General features: G+C 44.5%; 1 protein-coding gene across 4 annotated transcripts in view; it reads right to left on the reverse strand.

The window, feature by feature from the left end:
• AMBRA1 (autophagy and beclin 1 regulator 1) overlaps window positions 1–17,243 on the reverse strand; it is a 190,321-nt gene that overhangs the window by 32,800 nt on the left and 140,278 nt on the right. For all 4 annotated transcript variants that reach the window (XM_032775083.2, XM_032775082.2, XM_075065286.1 and 1 more), the window contains exon 15: window positions 4,866–5,005. In XM_032775083.2, coding sequence (XP_032630974.1) covers window positions 4,866–5,005 — 140 coding nt within the window. The remainder of the gene's footprint in view (window positions 1–4,865; window positions 5,006–17,243) is intronic.

The following is a 17,243-nucleotide window of genomic DNA, read 5'->3' on the forward strand; positions in this document are numbered from 1 at the left end:
TACTTCCCAATAAGAGGATTACACTGGAAAGTCTGTCTCAGAACCAAGACAAATCCTTCAGGTGGTATTTTAATCTGCAGAAGGAATGATTCCTCATCTCTGCCTGCACTGCACAGCTGGCCCTGGAAAAGGCTTTTGCAGCTCTTAGTTTTGGAACTACCCGTAGCCATATTCAAAACTTGTTGAGGTTTTGGAATCAGTGTTTCCAAAAGATCTGGGCAGTACGTCCCATGTGAACCTGTTCCTGGAGAGGGTAGATTGAGAATGGAAGAACACAGAGACTAGTGCTTAGCTCACCCTGCTGCACAGCCTTCTCCAGGAGAAGACAAAGTAGGCACTGGGCAGTACAGCTGTCTGTGCCTGCCAGCTAGTGTTCACACACACAGGCTCTGGAAGGCTGTGAATGTTTCATAAGATGGGAGTGCAGGTCATTTCTGATGAATGGAAAAGATCTTGATTGGACATGATGGGGTAGAAAGATTATCAGGAGCTGATACGGTGAGTGTCAACAGGGGTTGGGACAACTACAGAAATGACAGTGCTCCCCCTAGGGAAAGTTCCTCCTGCTGCACAGTAACACTGCTGATGAGTCTGGTCTCTACATTGCAGTTAGACAGCCTCACTTGTTTAAACAGTTATTCCTGTTCTTATCTACACTGGAGGGCAGTCACCAGGAGTTTAGGTAGAATTTAGCAGCATTAGATCGATTTAATCCTGCACCCGTACACACAACGAAGCCATTTTTGTCAACTTAAAGAGCTCTTAAAATCGATTTCTGTACTCCTCCCTGACAAGGGGATTAGCGCTGAAATCGACATAGCTGGGTCGAATTTGGGGTAGTGTGGATGCAATTCGATGGTATTGGCCTCCAGGAGCTATCCCAGAGTGCTCCATTGGGACCGCTCTGAACAGCGCTCTGAACTCAGATGCACTAGCCAGGTACACATGAAAAGCCCTGGGAACCTTTGAATTTAATTTCCTGTTTGGCCAGCATTGCGAATTCAGCAGCACAGGTGACCATGCAGTCCCCTCAGAATGCTTCTATGCTTCCTCCATCATCTCCGTCCCTGAGCTTATCGCAGATTAGAAGGTGAAAAAAACCACACTCGCGATGACATGTTTTCCAAGCTCATGCAGTCCTCTCACGCTGATAGGGCACAGCGTAATGCATGGAGGCATTCAGTGGCAGAGGCCAGAAAAGAACTGGAGTGTTTGCTTAATGGAAAAGTATCATGCCTCACTAGTAATCCTGCCCATGCCAGGTCGCTGTGTCACATGCACTCTGCGCTGTGTCAGCCTTGGGCAGGGGCATGACCGCTCTGTGAGCAGGAAGGCCATAGATATAAATATTGCATTAGCAGGGCCAGCTCCAGCGTTTTTGCCGCTCCAAGTGGTGATGGAGGAAAAAAAAAAATTCACGATCAGCGGCACTTCGGCGGCAGGTCTTTCCCTCCGAGAGGGACCGAGGGACCCGCCACCAAATTGCTGCCGAAGACCTGGCATGCCGCCCCCTTTCATGGGCCGCCCCAAGCACCTGCTTGCTGCGCTGGTGCCTGAAGCCGGCCCAGTGCATTAGGTAGCTTCTGTAGCTAGAGAAAACATTCCTGTGCATTCTGCAAAGTCTGTGGCAAAAAAAGAGAAGCCCCGTAGTGTAGTGGCTATCATATTCACCTAACACGTGAAAGCCCTGTATGTAGTGGTTATCACATTCACCTAACACGAGAAACATCCCTGGTTCGAAACTGAGCGGAAACAGGTCACTGTTCCTTTTTCTGACTCCCCTCCTGCATTTCTAGTCTCAGAACAGACTGTGCTGTGAAATTTTACTTTGAATTATATCAGTTATGAGTTAAATAATACGGAAGCTCTCTTTAAGTTATAGTCCCGGGTTCCTTACCCTTTCAGCTGCACTGATACATTAACATTTTTGTTGGGGTGGGGGGCGGGGAATTTTCATGAAGCCTTTTATACGGACTAATGCTATTTAGGACTCTGAAATAATCTTAACGTGGCCCAGAGTGCAATCCTTCATTCTGGATTTGTCATTCCACAAGTTGAACTGCTCCTTACTACTGTCCAGGCTTCATGAACCACGGGAGCAAGGGGCAGGCTGGGGTAGGTGCGACCGCACGGTGCTGCTGGCTGGGAGAGCAGCCTGAGGCAGAAGCCTTCAGCTTATATGATATTCCAGGCAGGACTGAATCCCCATGAGACTAAATTTAAAGAAGAGAATGACCTGGAGTCACTCCAATTTGGTGCTCAAAGCGGAGGATAGCCATGTCTGTCCAGACACTCTGATCAACCTCACCGAGGTCTGCCAGCTGAGCGGGACCCTGGCTGGCAGGAGCCGGTCTGGGGCTCCATCTGCCGGCCCCACTCAGCCTGCTGCCTGCCTGGGGTTCCGATCATCCAGACAGGCAGCAGGCTGAGCGTGTCTGGTGGACGGGACCTTGGGAAAAAGTTGCAAAACGATTGTGTGCTGTTGCTTCCGGGGGGGGGGGGGGGGGGGAGGAGAAGCTGACAACATGTACCCAAAACCACCTGCGACAAAGTTTTTGCCCCATCAGGCATTGGGAGCTTAATCCAGAATTCCAATGGGCGGTGGAGACTGCAGGAACCGTGGGATAGCTACCCACAGTGCACTGCTCTGTAAGTCAAGGCTAGCCGCGGTACTGAGGACGCACTCCACTGACTTAATGCGCTTAGTGTGGACATATGCAATAGATTGTATAAAATCAAATTCTAAAAAATTGACTTCTATAAAATCGACCTAATTTCGTGGTGTAGACATACCCTTAGATAGTAGGTCTCTGCCCCAAACGAACTATCAGTCTTCCTTCATCTGTTAGTACAGAGAGAACCAATTGTGCTGTGATAAATGAACAGGGGAGGGACAGTTCCCTTTTATGGACACTCAGCCAGTCAGTTAGCAATAAAATCCCTCTTAGTAGCTGTTCTCTCCCTGCTTTACCTGTAAAGGGTTAAGAGTCACTGCGATGCATAGGTAAAAGAAATGAGTGGGCATCTGACCAAAAGAGCCAATGGGAAGGTTAGAACTTTTTAAAATTAAAACAAGACTCCCCTTTTGTCTGTCTGTTGTTATTTTCCGGAAAGAGGGAACAGAGCAGCAATGTTGTCAGAAGCTTTGGGCCAGGTATGAAAAATCATCAGATCATACCTAGAAACTACTCATTTGAAACCCCAGATATGTAAGTAGATTAGGGAATGTCTAAGAAGACGTGATTAGATTTATCTCTTATTTCTTTATGGCTTGTGGACTCCTCTGTGCTAACCCCAGGTGCTTCAGTTTTTTTGTAACCTTTAAACTGGATCTCAAGAAACTATTCTTGATGCTTAATCCTTGCATTTGCTCTTTTTAAATCTAGCATTAGCCTGAGTTTCCAGATGTATTTTCTTTCTTTTTGTTTTAATAAAATTTATCTTTTTTAAGAACCGGATTGGATTTTTCTGTCTTAAGAGGTTTGTGCACATGTTGTTTAATTAGCTGGTGACAACAGCTGATTTCCTTTGTTTTCTTTCTCAGCTTTTCCCCGGATGTATGGAGTGAAAAATACAGTAAACAGTATATATATTACAGCACATGAAAAGATGGGAGTTGCCTTACCAAGTGATTTTATTCTTTGTGAGCACAGTACTTATTCTAGAATTAAAATCACTCTCATTCCATAGTGGAGCCCCCATATGGGGAAGTATTCTGGGGTAGTTTACTCCACAATAGCTAAACCAGTGAATCTCCCCGTGTAGACAAGGCCTTAATGAAAGCTGAGATTCTGGAGAATCAGCAAGTAGTTTGAAAGAGGTACGGGCATGCTGTACCACTGCATACTGGGTCAATTCAAGCTCTGGTTGGAGTTTCCCCCATGGCTCTAGGCTGAATGAGTAACTATCAAAATAGTCTATATTTGCCCTAATTCAATGAGTTTTATGCTGACCGTATAACACTTTACAAGTACCACATGCTCAGTTGCATGCAGAGCAGAAGGAAATTGCTTCCATGCTCTAGTATTCCAATTAACTCATTTGCTGCAGGATTTCAGCTGCATCTTCTACAGAAAGAAAGAGCAACTTCACTCCCCAGGAATCTTAGCAAGTGAAACATAACCCCAAACAAGGGCACAGTTCAGGGACCAAAGGCAGCTCAGCAACAATCACTAATGCAGAAATATATAAGTAGTGTCCTGCATTTCAGAAGAACACAGACTAGCCAGTGGAGGAAGGGATCTCAGCCATAATATTTGGTCCCTAAGTCCCCTTGATGAACCTCTCATACAACAAGAGAAGCGTGTCAGCACTCCATGACCAGCAACTCCCTTGCCTGTCATTATCTTTTCCTATGTTGTATAATTTCTAAATTAGATTGTGTCTACTTGCAAATCTATAAAGTGACATGCACACTTATGGTGCTGTATAAATAATAAATAGAACTGCCAGACTGGATCAGACCTGTGGCCTTTCATGCTAGAGCCACAACAATTCACTGAATTGTTCTCACAGCCCATACAAAATGTTCTGGTTAATATAATCTCACATTGAATATTCCAGGGAGATTCCAAGATGTCTGGGCATATATGAGCACTAGAGCATCTGGAAGGATTGTGAAGACTATAGCAGGCAGAAATAAGATATGTGAGATATTCCATCCCCATTGTGCCTCACAGGTTTTCATCATCAGGGCAGAAACACTTACTTTCATTTTCAAAGTGTGAAGTAAACTCTACAACTGCTCAAAAGAGTCAGACTCCTTGTCTCCTAATATAGCCCGATGTTAGGAGAAGCCACCCTGGCCTGATTCCCCATAAAAAGCAGAACGGTTAACGTCTCAGGTTCTAAGCCATGCCACTTACTCTGGTCGGCAAATCACCAGGTCCCCCTTGTTAGTGCCATATGCCAATCCCAGGCCTGGCTCAGGTAGCCAGCGAGCAGAGTTTATGCTGACATGTCTCCTCTGGTCAGCAGGCATCGGGTACAGGACGTTGAAAACTCTCTGAAAAAAGCCACAGAAAAAGGATTATTTGAAAGGGCAATAAAAATCAGTGTTGCCAAGGAGGCTCAAACACTTGAATCCCCTATGGCAGCACAGCTGGGCAGGGAGGTCAGTCACTTATTTACAGGCTGTTCCAAAAAACAACTAACCTGTTAGCGAAAGTAAGCATCTGATAGAAACATACACATACATCCACAAATATTTAACAGAGCACTCAGCAGATAGCTGTGGAGCAGGACAGCTGCTCCATCATCAGATCTTCACTTCGATAGTGGGCTACACAGCTGCAGAGTCCCTTCACTGGCACTAATTAATAAGAAAGCTGGGAGCTGATGGCATATTCACATCAAGCTGGACAGCAGCACAACTGGGAATTTTCTGGCCCTTTATTAACCCCACTTCCCATCTTCATGCTCTTACCATCACACAGCTAGGGGAACTGTGTCAGCCAGGAAATGTACAGGCTTCCACCAGCAATGGCCCAAACAGCTACATGCATGGCTTAGCTATTAAACAAATCTGTGCCCTGTCTACAAATGATATGGGATCTAATCCATGTTAATTGTTTCCTGAATTACCTTTAGCAACTGCTTAACTCCCCCCTCCCAGGCTGTGGAGCGTTGAAGGAAATGCTGAGTCCAGAGTTTACCGAGGAGAGACACAACCACAGAAGTGACATATACCCTCTGAATTCAGTTTGCCTCCCACCTCAGTCCCCTTCACCAAATTAATTTTGTTCCCTTAGCAATGCCCTAAGCTACGGCTTGCTCCATACCAAGCACCAACTGCCTCTGCCTCCCGCTCTCACTTGAGCCCAATACTGCAGGGCTCAGACTTGTGCTGATCTCCCTCAACATTATGTCATAACAGCTCTGCAGAAGACTGCAAACTCTCCATCTGTGCACTCAGTCTCCTGTGGGCCAGGATTTTACATGCCAACCACACTCCACATAGGAAATTTGGTAAACCTAGGAGAGGTTGAGACTATAAAACAACAGTGGGAGAAATGGAAAAGAGCAACAATGTGCTGGTTTGGCCACTGGCGTAAATGGGGGAAGCTGCTTCAGAACACTGGATCATCCAGGGCAGATTCCAGTAGGGGACTCTGAGCATCAGGGCTTCAGAGGGAGGACCAAGAGGTACTTTTATTACAGAGGCTAAGGAGGGTTATGCAGGAAGCAAGTTAAAATGCTGACCTGGAGCAATTGTAAGTGACATGCCAATTGTCTAGACTTTCCTCTCAAGAGGTCTCGGGTCTAATCTGCTCTGAGTCACAGGTGAAATGTGCATTTCCATTAGAATCACTAGTCACTTTCAGCTAATCAAAACCTCTACATAAGTTTGGCCAAACTGGCCAATCTTTGTTCAGAAGAGGCCCAATAGCTACTTGGTGGTGAGCCACAGGAGATGGGGAATACTGCCTGCAACAGTATGGGGGTGCTGCAGGTTAGTACTGTGGTGCATTGTCACAGCTGTGGGGACCTAGGCCTGGAATAGCAGCAGCTCAGGATCCAGGGGCAGCATGATCTGTTGATTAAGTTACTGGACTGGGACCCAGGAGATGCGGGTTCTACTCCAGTGCTACTGCTGACCTGCTGTGAGATGCAGGCCAAGCCACACTACTACTCTGTGGCTCCATTTCCTCTCCCACCCATGTCTATTTAGACTGCAAGTTCTTCGAGGCAGGGACTATTTTGGTGCTGGAGGCCCTATCCTGGCTACTGTCAGACAAATAAATAGATCAGCAGAGTTATGTGACACATTATTTCTAGGTACAGGCAACTTTCAGTCTCTCCTCAGAAAGGGCCACATTTAGAATAGCAAATGAGTCCTTCTGGATTTCTCTGAAAGATAGAAGCCAGTCACTATCTTTGCCTTTGATGTCGTGTGGTAGTCAGTGGTGTTCACAGAAGCTCAGTGTCAGAGTGGAAAGAACAGGTCCCTGGTGTTTTGTTAAGTACTTTCCACAACCCCTCACTCTTCTAGTACAGCCACCCCATTTTCTGCTCCTGCTTGACTAGCTAGCAAAAATCACATGCACACTAGTAGCACCCGTTGCCATGGAGACTGTGGTGCACTCTCCGAAATGGGGAGTGTGGATTTTGATGGATCAGAGAGGAGAAAGTGGCTTATAACAGCAAAGAGCATTACATTTGGAAAATGATAAACATTTGAACTGTCACAGAAAAGCCTCAAGGGGATTCTGTTGCACACCTATTTTTCCACAAGTCACAGAGTAAATAGTCTCCCCCTCTTCCTAGAGGGCTGCCTCCTCCTGAGGAATCACAGTTGGTGAAACTGGTTTTCTGAACTAGCCTCTGACCGTCATCAAAGGAATGGAACCCATTTGTTCAGCTGTGGCCCTGCACACTCAGTGACTGGGCGCTTGGAGGCCCGTGGCTAGTTAACTACAGTTTGAAGTCCAGGTGTGTCTCAGTAAGGGGCACCCAGTGGAATGTGATGGCAAGTGCCCAGCTCTGCCATGCTGTGAAACTGATAGCTAAAGGTGGAATCTCAAAGGTAAGAACAGTTGGAAATTCTCCCTAGTGACACCTGCTTCATTCAACCCACTTCTCCATTCACTTCTAAATAGCCAGAAGTTCCAAAGAGTTCCCCTCCCCTGCTGCTTCCCACATCCATCGCTAATAGGACAATGCCATGCAGTTTTAAGAGGTGATGAGATCTATGCGTGTGGTAATTAACAGATACAAGGAGAGAGAGAACAGCTGCACTGGCATAATCACCACTGGCAGCAGTAACCAGGCCCCAGCTAATCAGTCTGATGCAGTCATACAGATGAGCTGCTGCAACTGTATCCATTAATAAGACCTTCCACCCACACATAAAGACAATACCAGAGCCCTTTCGCATGCGCAGGTGGCCTGGCCCAGAGGACACTCAGAAAACTACCAGGCACACCCTTCTCCCCTAAACAAGGACCAGATCCTGTTTCTTTCTGTCTCACCGCAACACTAATCATCTTCTGAAAAGTTAATGAAATACTTCAACCAGATAAGCATGGCAGCTAGAAAATTCACTAAGGAGGGCCAGACACCAACCTCTGGGAAAGGTGCTTTTCCAGCTCTATACTTGTAGGTACAGCATTCATAAGATCAGAGAAGCCACTTAACGTTCACTCTTCTCCACTTCAGCCAAAGGGTTATGGGACCAGCTGTACTTTCTCCACGTATTCCAGACTTGGAGGGGTGAGAACTTCATTTACCTCGGGCACCAGTCTCACCTATGCAATTGTAATGACATTTCCAGCAGGAATGGCACATTTTCAAGTTCTACCACCTACTGGCCACCAGAGTGTCATTTATTACCACATTCAAGCCCACTCTAGTGTAATTGGGTTACTGACTCAACATTCCATGACCAGGGATATTCCTAAGCCCGGACACCTCATTATCTCAGTAAGTTATCCACTGTCCACTCCATGTTTCTCTTGCTATTAAACCAGCGTTTGGGTATGAGATCCTGAAGAATTTTGATTCCAGTGCTGGGAAATTTCAGAGAAGGGGAGTCTGGGAAGCTGCGAGCAAATCCTTAAGAGCATGTCTTTGAGGCCTTGAACCCAACAGGTGATGCAAAAGTAACATATAATTTCCCTCTTCAGCTGGAACATGACCACCCAGGAAAAGGGGCATGCTACAGTTAGTAAGAAAATGCCTTTTCATCAAATAAGAGATGTGTTTCCAGAAAACTTTTTACTGTGGGCAGATCACTGAATCTCAGGGATGTGTGAAAGACTCTGAACCTAAAGGACCAGAGGAAGAGGGGGTATCACCAAATCCAGGACTGTCAAAAGGGAAAGTGATTTCCTTTAGACACATCCCAGCAGTGTCTAGCTAAGTTCTTATAGCATCATACATGAACGGTATCAAAGGAAAGCAATTTCTGCTAAAGAGAGGATAATACATACGACCCTTTCCATTTTACATCCGTGCATTTGAAGGGTGGGAAGAGACCCAACTGAGTCATTTGTTACTGTGCTTTCACATCTTGAGACGTCTCACAAAGACGATCTTTCAAGCAGCCACTTACAACTTGGGTGCAGGCTGTGGGAGGGTATCTATTTTGTTCTCCTTGAACACAGAAGCTGTGTGCATATAAAGATCATTCACAAAAAAACAGGCACACTCCCATCACCCCACAGCCACCTTCAGGACATAGGGATTTGAGGAGGGAGGGGTATAAAGCTGGGGGAAAACAGAGATCCAATACCCAGAAATGTTCTGCATATGTTACGCTGGAGAACATGAAGGCTGCCAAACTCTGCTGCTGCTCGCCCTCCATCTCAGCAGTGCTGGAGCATCAGCACTGTGGCACCTGTCATATCCAATGTTTGGGTATTAAGCAAAATATTTATTTATGGCAGGAAGCCAGGAAAGGCTTCATGATGATCAGCAGCCTCAAGGAATCTTTCCTGATGATTCCTTCCAAGCTATCAAGCTGCTGTACATGGGTAGGCTTGAGAGCGCTTAGGGCACAGTGTGCACACAGAATTATGGTGCTAATTTGGTCTCACTCCAGGGGATGGGGACTTTTTATTTTTCTTCAAATAGCTACTTCTGCAAAGTGTTACTTATCCACCTAGTGCTGCTCCTCCACCTGCCCCATCCTAAGGTAACGGCTGCTACCTAACGATGTTGTTTAAACTCCACCTTCCCCCGGCATTTAAGAGGGCTGCCAATGAGAAGAGTTGGAAAGGAAACTCCCATGCTTTGGATATTGCTCACACCAAGAAGGCAGCAGGCTGCCCTCAAGCTTATGCTACAATTGCCAGCAGACACTGCTGCTGCAGCTGCCACTGCCCCAGTCCCAGCAGCATCACATCTCAGGCGCCAAGCCAATGACTAAAGCATCTGACCAACGGCTTCCCAGCTCTGAAGGAAGGGCTAGAAAGCAGAGAGAGATTCCTGTATCCTTGGCGGGGTGGGGGAAACATTCCCTTTCCTACAGTAGGCACTGAGGGAAGAAAAGCATGTTTTGAAGCTGGAGAAGAGCAGAAAGCAGCTATAGGCTGTGTTGAAGACACAGGCAGCCAGTGAAACTCAACAGGAGCTCTTGCTTTTCTTCATTTTTAAATTTAATAGAGAGGTATTTCTGCTCTCGATGAAGTGCTTCTCCTTTGCGAGATGCTGATAAATCTCACCCCATTACCTTAGTTAGCCCCAGCAGCAAATGGGGCTGCTAGATCAGTCTTGATAAGAGGGACTGCATGAATAAAAATGCACAGCCGCTAACTTGTTTACCTGGGGAAAAAAATCTTGTCATCTGTAATGCTCCAACCCCGTGGGTTAGGGGGGAGAGAAGCGGCTGGAGTGGTACAGGAGGATTTCACAGGCACTAGACTACAGTTACACACTATTAATAGTAGTTTTAAACAGAACACAGGCTCCCATCCGAGGCTGAATACTTGTAGAAAGCAAGCATGAAAAACAGAGGTGAGCAAAGTGCACTGGAGAGGGAGCTGGGTGAGGAGCAGGTTCAGACATCAGAAAAGGGTTGGAGTATAGGAAGCCATGGAAATGGATCAGAGCCTAAGAATGGTAAGTGCTTTGAGAGTATCAACCTGTGTTTAAGGAGGCATATTTCTAAGGGAGTCTACTGAACAAACAGCATTAGAATGACGGAAGTCAATGATGCTGAGCGACAGCCGATCTTTAAGTTCGAGACTGAAAGCACTCCATCCTACGGTGGCAGAGAGCCATTAAGCTTCACCTGTAGGTCCCCGAGGAGGAACTGTGCTCTTCTTCAAGCTTATGGGTTAACAAACTGTGCAAGTGTGAAGGCCCTTGGGCTCACTTTGGAGGTCCGCCAGTCATTGCACCCTCCTTTCTCCCTGGGCTTTTCCATGCCTCTTCATTTCAGTGATTGACAATCTGCATGCAGGCCTTGAGTATCTCCTTGTGTGGCCACAGCTTATACTGGCAAAACTGCACTTTTGGCAGTACAGGTTCCCCCAAGTGATATAACCTGTACTGACAAAAGCACAGTTTTGCTGGCATAACTGTGCCTGTTCTAGAGGCTTTTGCTGGAACAGCTGTGTTGGTCAGAGATCATAGCTTAGTCGGGGATGTGATGAGGTACGTCCACAAAAGTTTGTTGCATAGACCTGGCCTTAGGAGCAGAATGAAATATAGACAGACATGGCCCTATCCAACTGGAGCTCATTCCAAGGCCAAATTCACATACATCCTGCCCTGGCTAATAGTTCAGAGCCTTTTTCGTTATTTATACAGTATCCACATGTTTGCAGAATGCTTTTCAGAAACAAACAGGGAGAGTGTCAATATCTGGCAATGAGGGAAGGGATAACTTGGGGCAAGATAAAGGAAAAGTAATGTGATCTGGACTCAGTATTTTGCAATTCTTCAGCTGTAGAATTTCCTCCTTGCTGCTCTGGAATCTCAGCTTGCATTTAAAAAAAAAAAAAAAATCTTAGCTCTTTCATTGCAAACACTACAGTGAAAGTATGAACTGTGTATAACTGATGCAATATTTTCTTGCTCCATTCATCTCAGAAGGGTGTTAACTTGGAAATCTAAAAGTGACCATTTCAACGTCAAGATTAACTATTACTTTAGCAGAATAACTCCCCACATGTGCTTATCCTACATCCCAAACTGCTTCCCATTCTTCTTCAGATGCTGCAAGCCCCACGTGCCCCTCACTAGTTGCCAGGATCTACAGCTTCAGCACTATCTTCTAGGATGCAGTTAGGCAGTTAATACAAAAATCTGTGGCATAATGACAGCTGAAAATTTATGTACATTGTAAAGCCAACAACCTATCAGAGGAACTATAGTCTTCCTGTGCAGACTGTCATTCATTTCCACATTTATTCAGATCACAACCTCCTATTTTTAAAAGTGGCAGTGAAGTTGTTGGTTAATTTCAGTAATGCTGCGGGGCTGCGCCAGAACCTTCTAACAGGCTTGTAGCAGAGTCTAGGTTCAGCTTGCCATGGAGCACAAAGGGTCTCAAGTGCATGTGAACACGATGACTGGGTTTCAGTTGAGTTACTGATGGTTTAATAACGCATACATTTTATATATAAACACTGTGATCAATACGTCTTTTGCAAGCAAGGATTTTTGGCCAATCTTGACAGGGGATTCCAGTTTGGAAAGAATTTCCCTAAATTAAAGGCACAAATCGGAGGCTAGTTATGTCCCTCAATCTTTCACGACACATCCTGCCCCTTCTTTCATTGGCTCACCCCTGCTCAGATAGGTTAGTCTGTGCCCTTCCCGGCAATTCACCACTGTCAGCTCAATAAATGTTTCTTCCCACTAGTCATAATGGGATAAATCAATCAGTTCTTGCCCATCTTTTTGGCTCTCTTGGAATTGATGTGTCTCACCTTAAATTTTGCCACAAGACAGTTTTTTTGAACTGTGTTCATTTTCCCCAGATGTGACAGGATCACATGTTTTCTAAGTTTATTTTTCACTCTACAGATACAACAAATCTATATGTTGCCTTCGTTTTCCATTTAGTCTCCAACTCCAACAGAGCTGAAGATGATCCTAGTTTCGCCTTTCCGAATACACTGATTCAACTGGGACCTAACTCCCTGACTCCTAGTGTTGATAGACTATGAACAAGGATACCTGACCCATCTCCTGAAATGGATGAGCAGGACATGAGGCCGTGGGGGCAGGAGAAACTCTACACAAAGATAAAAACACTGCCACTTTCTTACTCATTGCTCTTGATCATGTAGCTTATTGTCATCCCTTAGGCCAGTGCAGGTCTCATAGAACAGAATTATCAGGGTTGGAAGGGACCACAGGAGGTCATCTAGTCCAAACCCCTGCTCAAAAGCGGGACTAATCCCCAGGCAGATTTTTGCCTCAGATCCCTAAATTGCAGCCTCAAGGATTGAACTCACAACCCTGGATTTAGCCGGCCAATGCTCCAACCACCAAGCTCTCTCTCCTCCTCATTAGAGCACATCCAACTCTTCATTTCTTCAGGAGAGTTCTTGGTGTTGTAGCCTGGCATTCATCTCAAGAAGCCTATTGTGACATAATTGCCTAGGAAGCTTCTTTTAATAATCAACTAGCAGATGGGTTGAGGAAAATTAACAAGGACTGAATCTTAGAAAGGCGTTAATCATCTCAGGCAAAAATGCCACCTCTCACTCAGCAACATAATGCTCTTTCAGCAAAGTGCCTCATTACTTGCCTTCATTTCCTGCTAGTTTCTCCCAAAGGCCATAAAAAGGGCAAAGAAACCCAATGCCTCAAAAACCAGAGGGTACTGTCCAGTACTATATCTGAATCCAAGAACAGAGGAAGCAACAAATAGAACTAACCAAACAGGCACTGTCCTTTAGGGGAGAAGCAGATAAAAGGACAGAAGCAGCAGGCATGTCGAAAAATGGGCTGTCAGCATAAGAGAAGGCAGATAAATGTATGTCAGTGCAGATATGAATGCTGTACAAACAAGACTGTGCCCTAAGCTACTGCTGATCTCTAGCAAATTACTCTGACATCTGCTAATGCTGCAACAATCTAGCAAAATTATGGCAATTTTTATGGCAAAAAATGGATGATCCTCTGCTAATTTTTAGCCTTAATTCAGCCAGTGAACCAAACACAGTACCTTTGAGTTGCCTGTTAAATGTCATGCTGAGAGAATGAAAGCAAATTTTACAGTATCGTAAAGTGCCAATGACAGAAGCAAAGGATTCACATACAGCTGCCACTCCATCCTGCTCTCAGCCTGTCGGGGACTCAGTGGAACTATAAATGAGATCAAGTGTCAATAATATGCTGATGAAACGGCTACTCGTGTCCTCATCTGGATCAGAAAATGCTGTCAGCCAGCTGCCTAAATGTCTGAAATGAATAAACAACTAGAGGAAACAGTTGTCTTAAATCTAACCTAAGATAGATAAAAGGAAACACTTCAAAAAATCTTTAAGAAATTATGACCACCCCCTCAATCAACAGTCAGACTGGTGCAAATCTTGAAGTCACACTGTTCAGCGTTATGCTTGGGCGAGCAAGTTCCAGAAATATATTTCTCCATTTCTGATTGACAAGATTACTGCACCGAACTCCTCAGGCACAAGGCCACAGTGATGCTTGGCTTTATTACTTCAAGGCTGGGATACCACAATGCTCCCTAAGTGAGGCTAACAGAACCAACTGCAGATTGTGTCTACTATAGAGTGCAAGAGCTCATCCTGCCTTCACCCGAACACGCAGACTGGCTCATATCACTCTGGTGGTCTGTGCTGGTTCCCTGTTCAGTATCAATCCAATTTAAGGTGCTGGTTGTCATCTTCAAGGTCCTTACTGGGTTAGTGGCTGACTATCTTAGATACCCTATTTCTCTCTTCACCACACAATGGGCATGATAAAACTGACATTCCTACTTGGATGAGACGCATTTAACTATTGTATTTGGTGTCTAATACCATAATTGGTGCACTAGAAACAGATCTTGCAGGAGTTTTCAGACCATTGAAATACCTACTCTGAGTTTTGGACTTTACTGGCTTTTGTACAGGTGTGGGCCCTAGTGGACAGAGCAAAATATTTACAGCACATGATCTTCCCATCAGAGAATGCACCTCTTAACTCTTACAGTTTGCCAGCCATAGACAACACAGCTCTGACACACATTATACTTAACTTCACATCTCTGCTATTCAATTTCTGTGCCCATACTCTTTACCAGTGCACCTCTGTCAATTCACCTCAATCCTGACCGGCACAACTCCACTCAATCTCTCCCAAATATGAAACCCAGGCTCACTGTAAACAGAAGCATGGACACTGCAATGTAATCTACACAGGCTGCATGTTAAAGCAATTCAGGAATGTGGTACTTTTATATGGAATACATTACTCCTGGGTTCCACAAACTATAATGGATGATAGTTGGCTTTTAGGTGCAATTTAAGATGTTGGCTTTCGTTTATGAATCTCTAATGAGTTGGATCCTAATAACGTTAGTCTCCTCTCCTCCCATTTGATACTGTGGCTGTTGCGATCATCTGAGGCAACAGAACCAACACCCCTAGCTTAATTGTGAGAGGGATGAAGGCTTGGAGCTTCTGTTGTAACCAGCAGGGGGCAGAACTGTAGGATTCTATTCCCCTATTAGCTTGCAAAAGCTGGAATCTGATTACCTTCAGGTCAAGCTGCAAGGCTTATTTGTTCTCCCAGGCTTTCCCAGTGTTGGGGTGGAGAGTATCTGCATAAGGTGATGGGAGAGCTTTCTGAGGGATTCAATAGAATTTGGAGTGCTGTTTTTCTTGGACTTTGGTCTCCGGAGTTGTTAAAATAATGTAAAATTAGAACACGTGCCCAGGGCATTGGTTTAGAGAGTATGGCTGTGATTTTTAAACAGAATACAAGTAAATGTTAAGCATTATTTCCTTTGTCACAAACTCTCAGCACACTGGCAATATGGATGATTACTGATTCTTTATCTGTAATGTACTTGTTTTAAATTACAAAGTAAAGAATAGAAGCTTTAATGGGTGCTTATTTAAAAAATACTTTTTCTATTACACACTTGCCAAGCTGCCAACAATCTTTTACCCAACCGAATATGAATACAGCAGCCACTAGTTAGCACCAAGTGTGCTATGACTATTATAAAACATCTTAATTGAAGCCGTGGTTTTATTTTACATGCTCTCAGAAGCAGGTACAGACCAATATAATAGCCTTATTGCAAATCCCAAAGATAACTTGTAAAAATGAGTCAACAATTCATAAAACTAGATGATGAGATAAACATTTAAAAAAATAAATGGCAGTTTTCTTGCGCCTCCCATTTATTTTTTAGATCGTGGACTGATTACAAAGAAAGTGCATGGCAGAAGGCGATAAATGCAGCACTGCTCAACTGTAGTGCAGCATTTGTCATACTGCCACATGAAATCTTGCTTGCAAAATTCATTCAAATTGATCTGGACATAGACACTGTCATATTGACTGAACACTGACTAAAGGATTGTGATTAACAGGCAAGGTCAGAAAAGAGGCATTTAGTGGGGCCACAGAGAATGGGGTTAGGTCCTGCTATATTTAACATCTTCATTAATGATCTGGGAAATGGAAAAAACAGATTATTAGTGAAATTAGCAGATTATGTTAAGATGAAAGCAGCAGCAAACATCAGTGCAGAAAAAAGCCCACAAAAAAGGTCCTACGGTTAAAAACACAGGCAGGAAATAACATGAAATTCAACCTGGATAAATAAACTAATCCAACTGGGGAAAATAATCCAAAACAGAGATATTCAGATGGAGGAAGAGAACTGGGGAGCAGTAATGCTGAGAGTGAACAGCAAACAGGATAGGACTTTGCAATGCAGTAGAGTGGGGAAAAAAACAACACGATGTCAGTTTTGGATTGCATCTATTAAGCCTAACATTCCAGAGAGAGGAGGAAATATTACCTTTATATGGTTCTTGTGAGACCATACCTAGCACATTACATACACTCAAATACTAGAAAGACATTGACATGTGGAGAGAATTCAGAAGAGCAAGAAAAGTAAGTATGAGGCTGGAGGATTAAGTTACAAGGAAAGATTATGGGAATAACAATTTATTGCTTTGCTAAACAACGACTAAGAGCAGGAGAAAATAAGTGTCTACAAGTACTTGAAGAGTGTAAACACCAAGGAGGGAGAAGACATGTTTAAAACTAGTTCAAGGGGATACAAATTGGAAGAATGGAATTGAAAAGGAAAACAGATTGACTATAGGCAATATTTCTTAATAGTCAGAATTAGTTGGCTGAGGAACAGTCCCCACAGAAAGGGAGGGAAACCCCATCTATTGGTATTTTATCTAGCGAATAGGCTTAAGGAACAATCCTGGCCTGGATCTTTGTAGGAATGGATGAGATGTGAAGAGGACTATTCCACCTTTAACTTTTATGAGGTGGTACAAGAGGACCCTGCGAAGTGACACACTCATCTATGGCAGTGAAACCTGGGTAGATCAGAGGGATCCTCAGACAGCTGAAGATGGAAAACATTTTAGTATCAGTGAGAAGTGCTGTCATCACACTACACACTGCTGCTGCTCACATCCATATTCAGGCCTCTGCCCCAGCTAACCATTAGATGATCTATGCTGGGATGTCCCTCTCTCTGCAGTTTGGAGATTGACCACAGAGTTATGAAGCTGAGCCAAGCAATTAATCCCAATAGAGAGGCAGAGTGTCTCCCCTGCATTCTTACACAGGGATGT

This window comes from Chelonoidis abingdonii, chromosome 4, assembly GCF_003597395.2.
Source record: "Chelonoidis abingdonii isolate Lonesome George chromosome 4, CheloAbing_2.0, whole genome shotgun sequence".
NCBI classification, from domain to species: domain Eukaryota; kingdom Metazoa; phylum Chordata; order Testudines; family Testudinidae; genus Chelonoidis; species Chelonoidis abingdonii.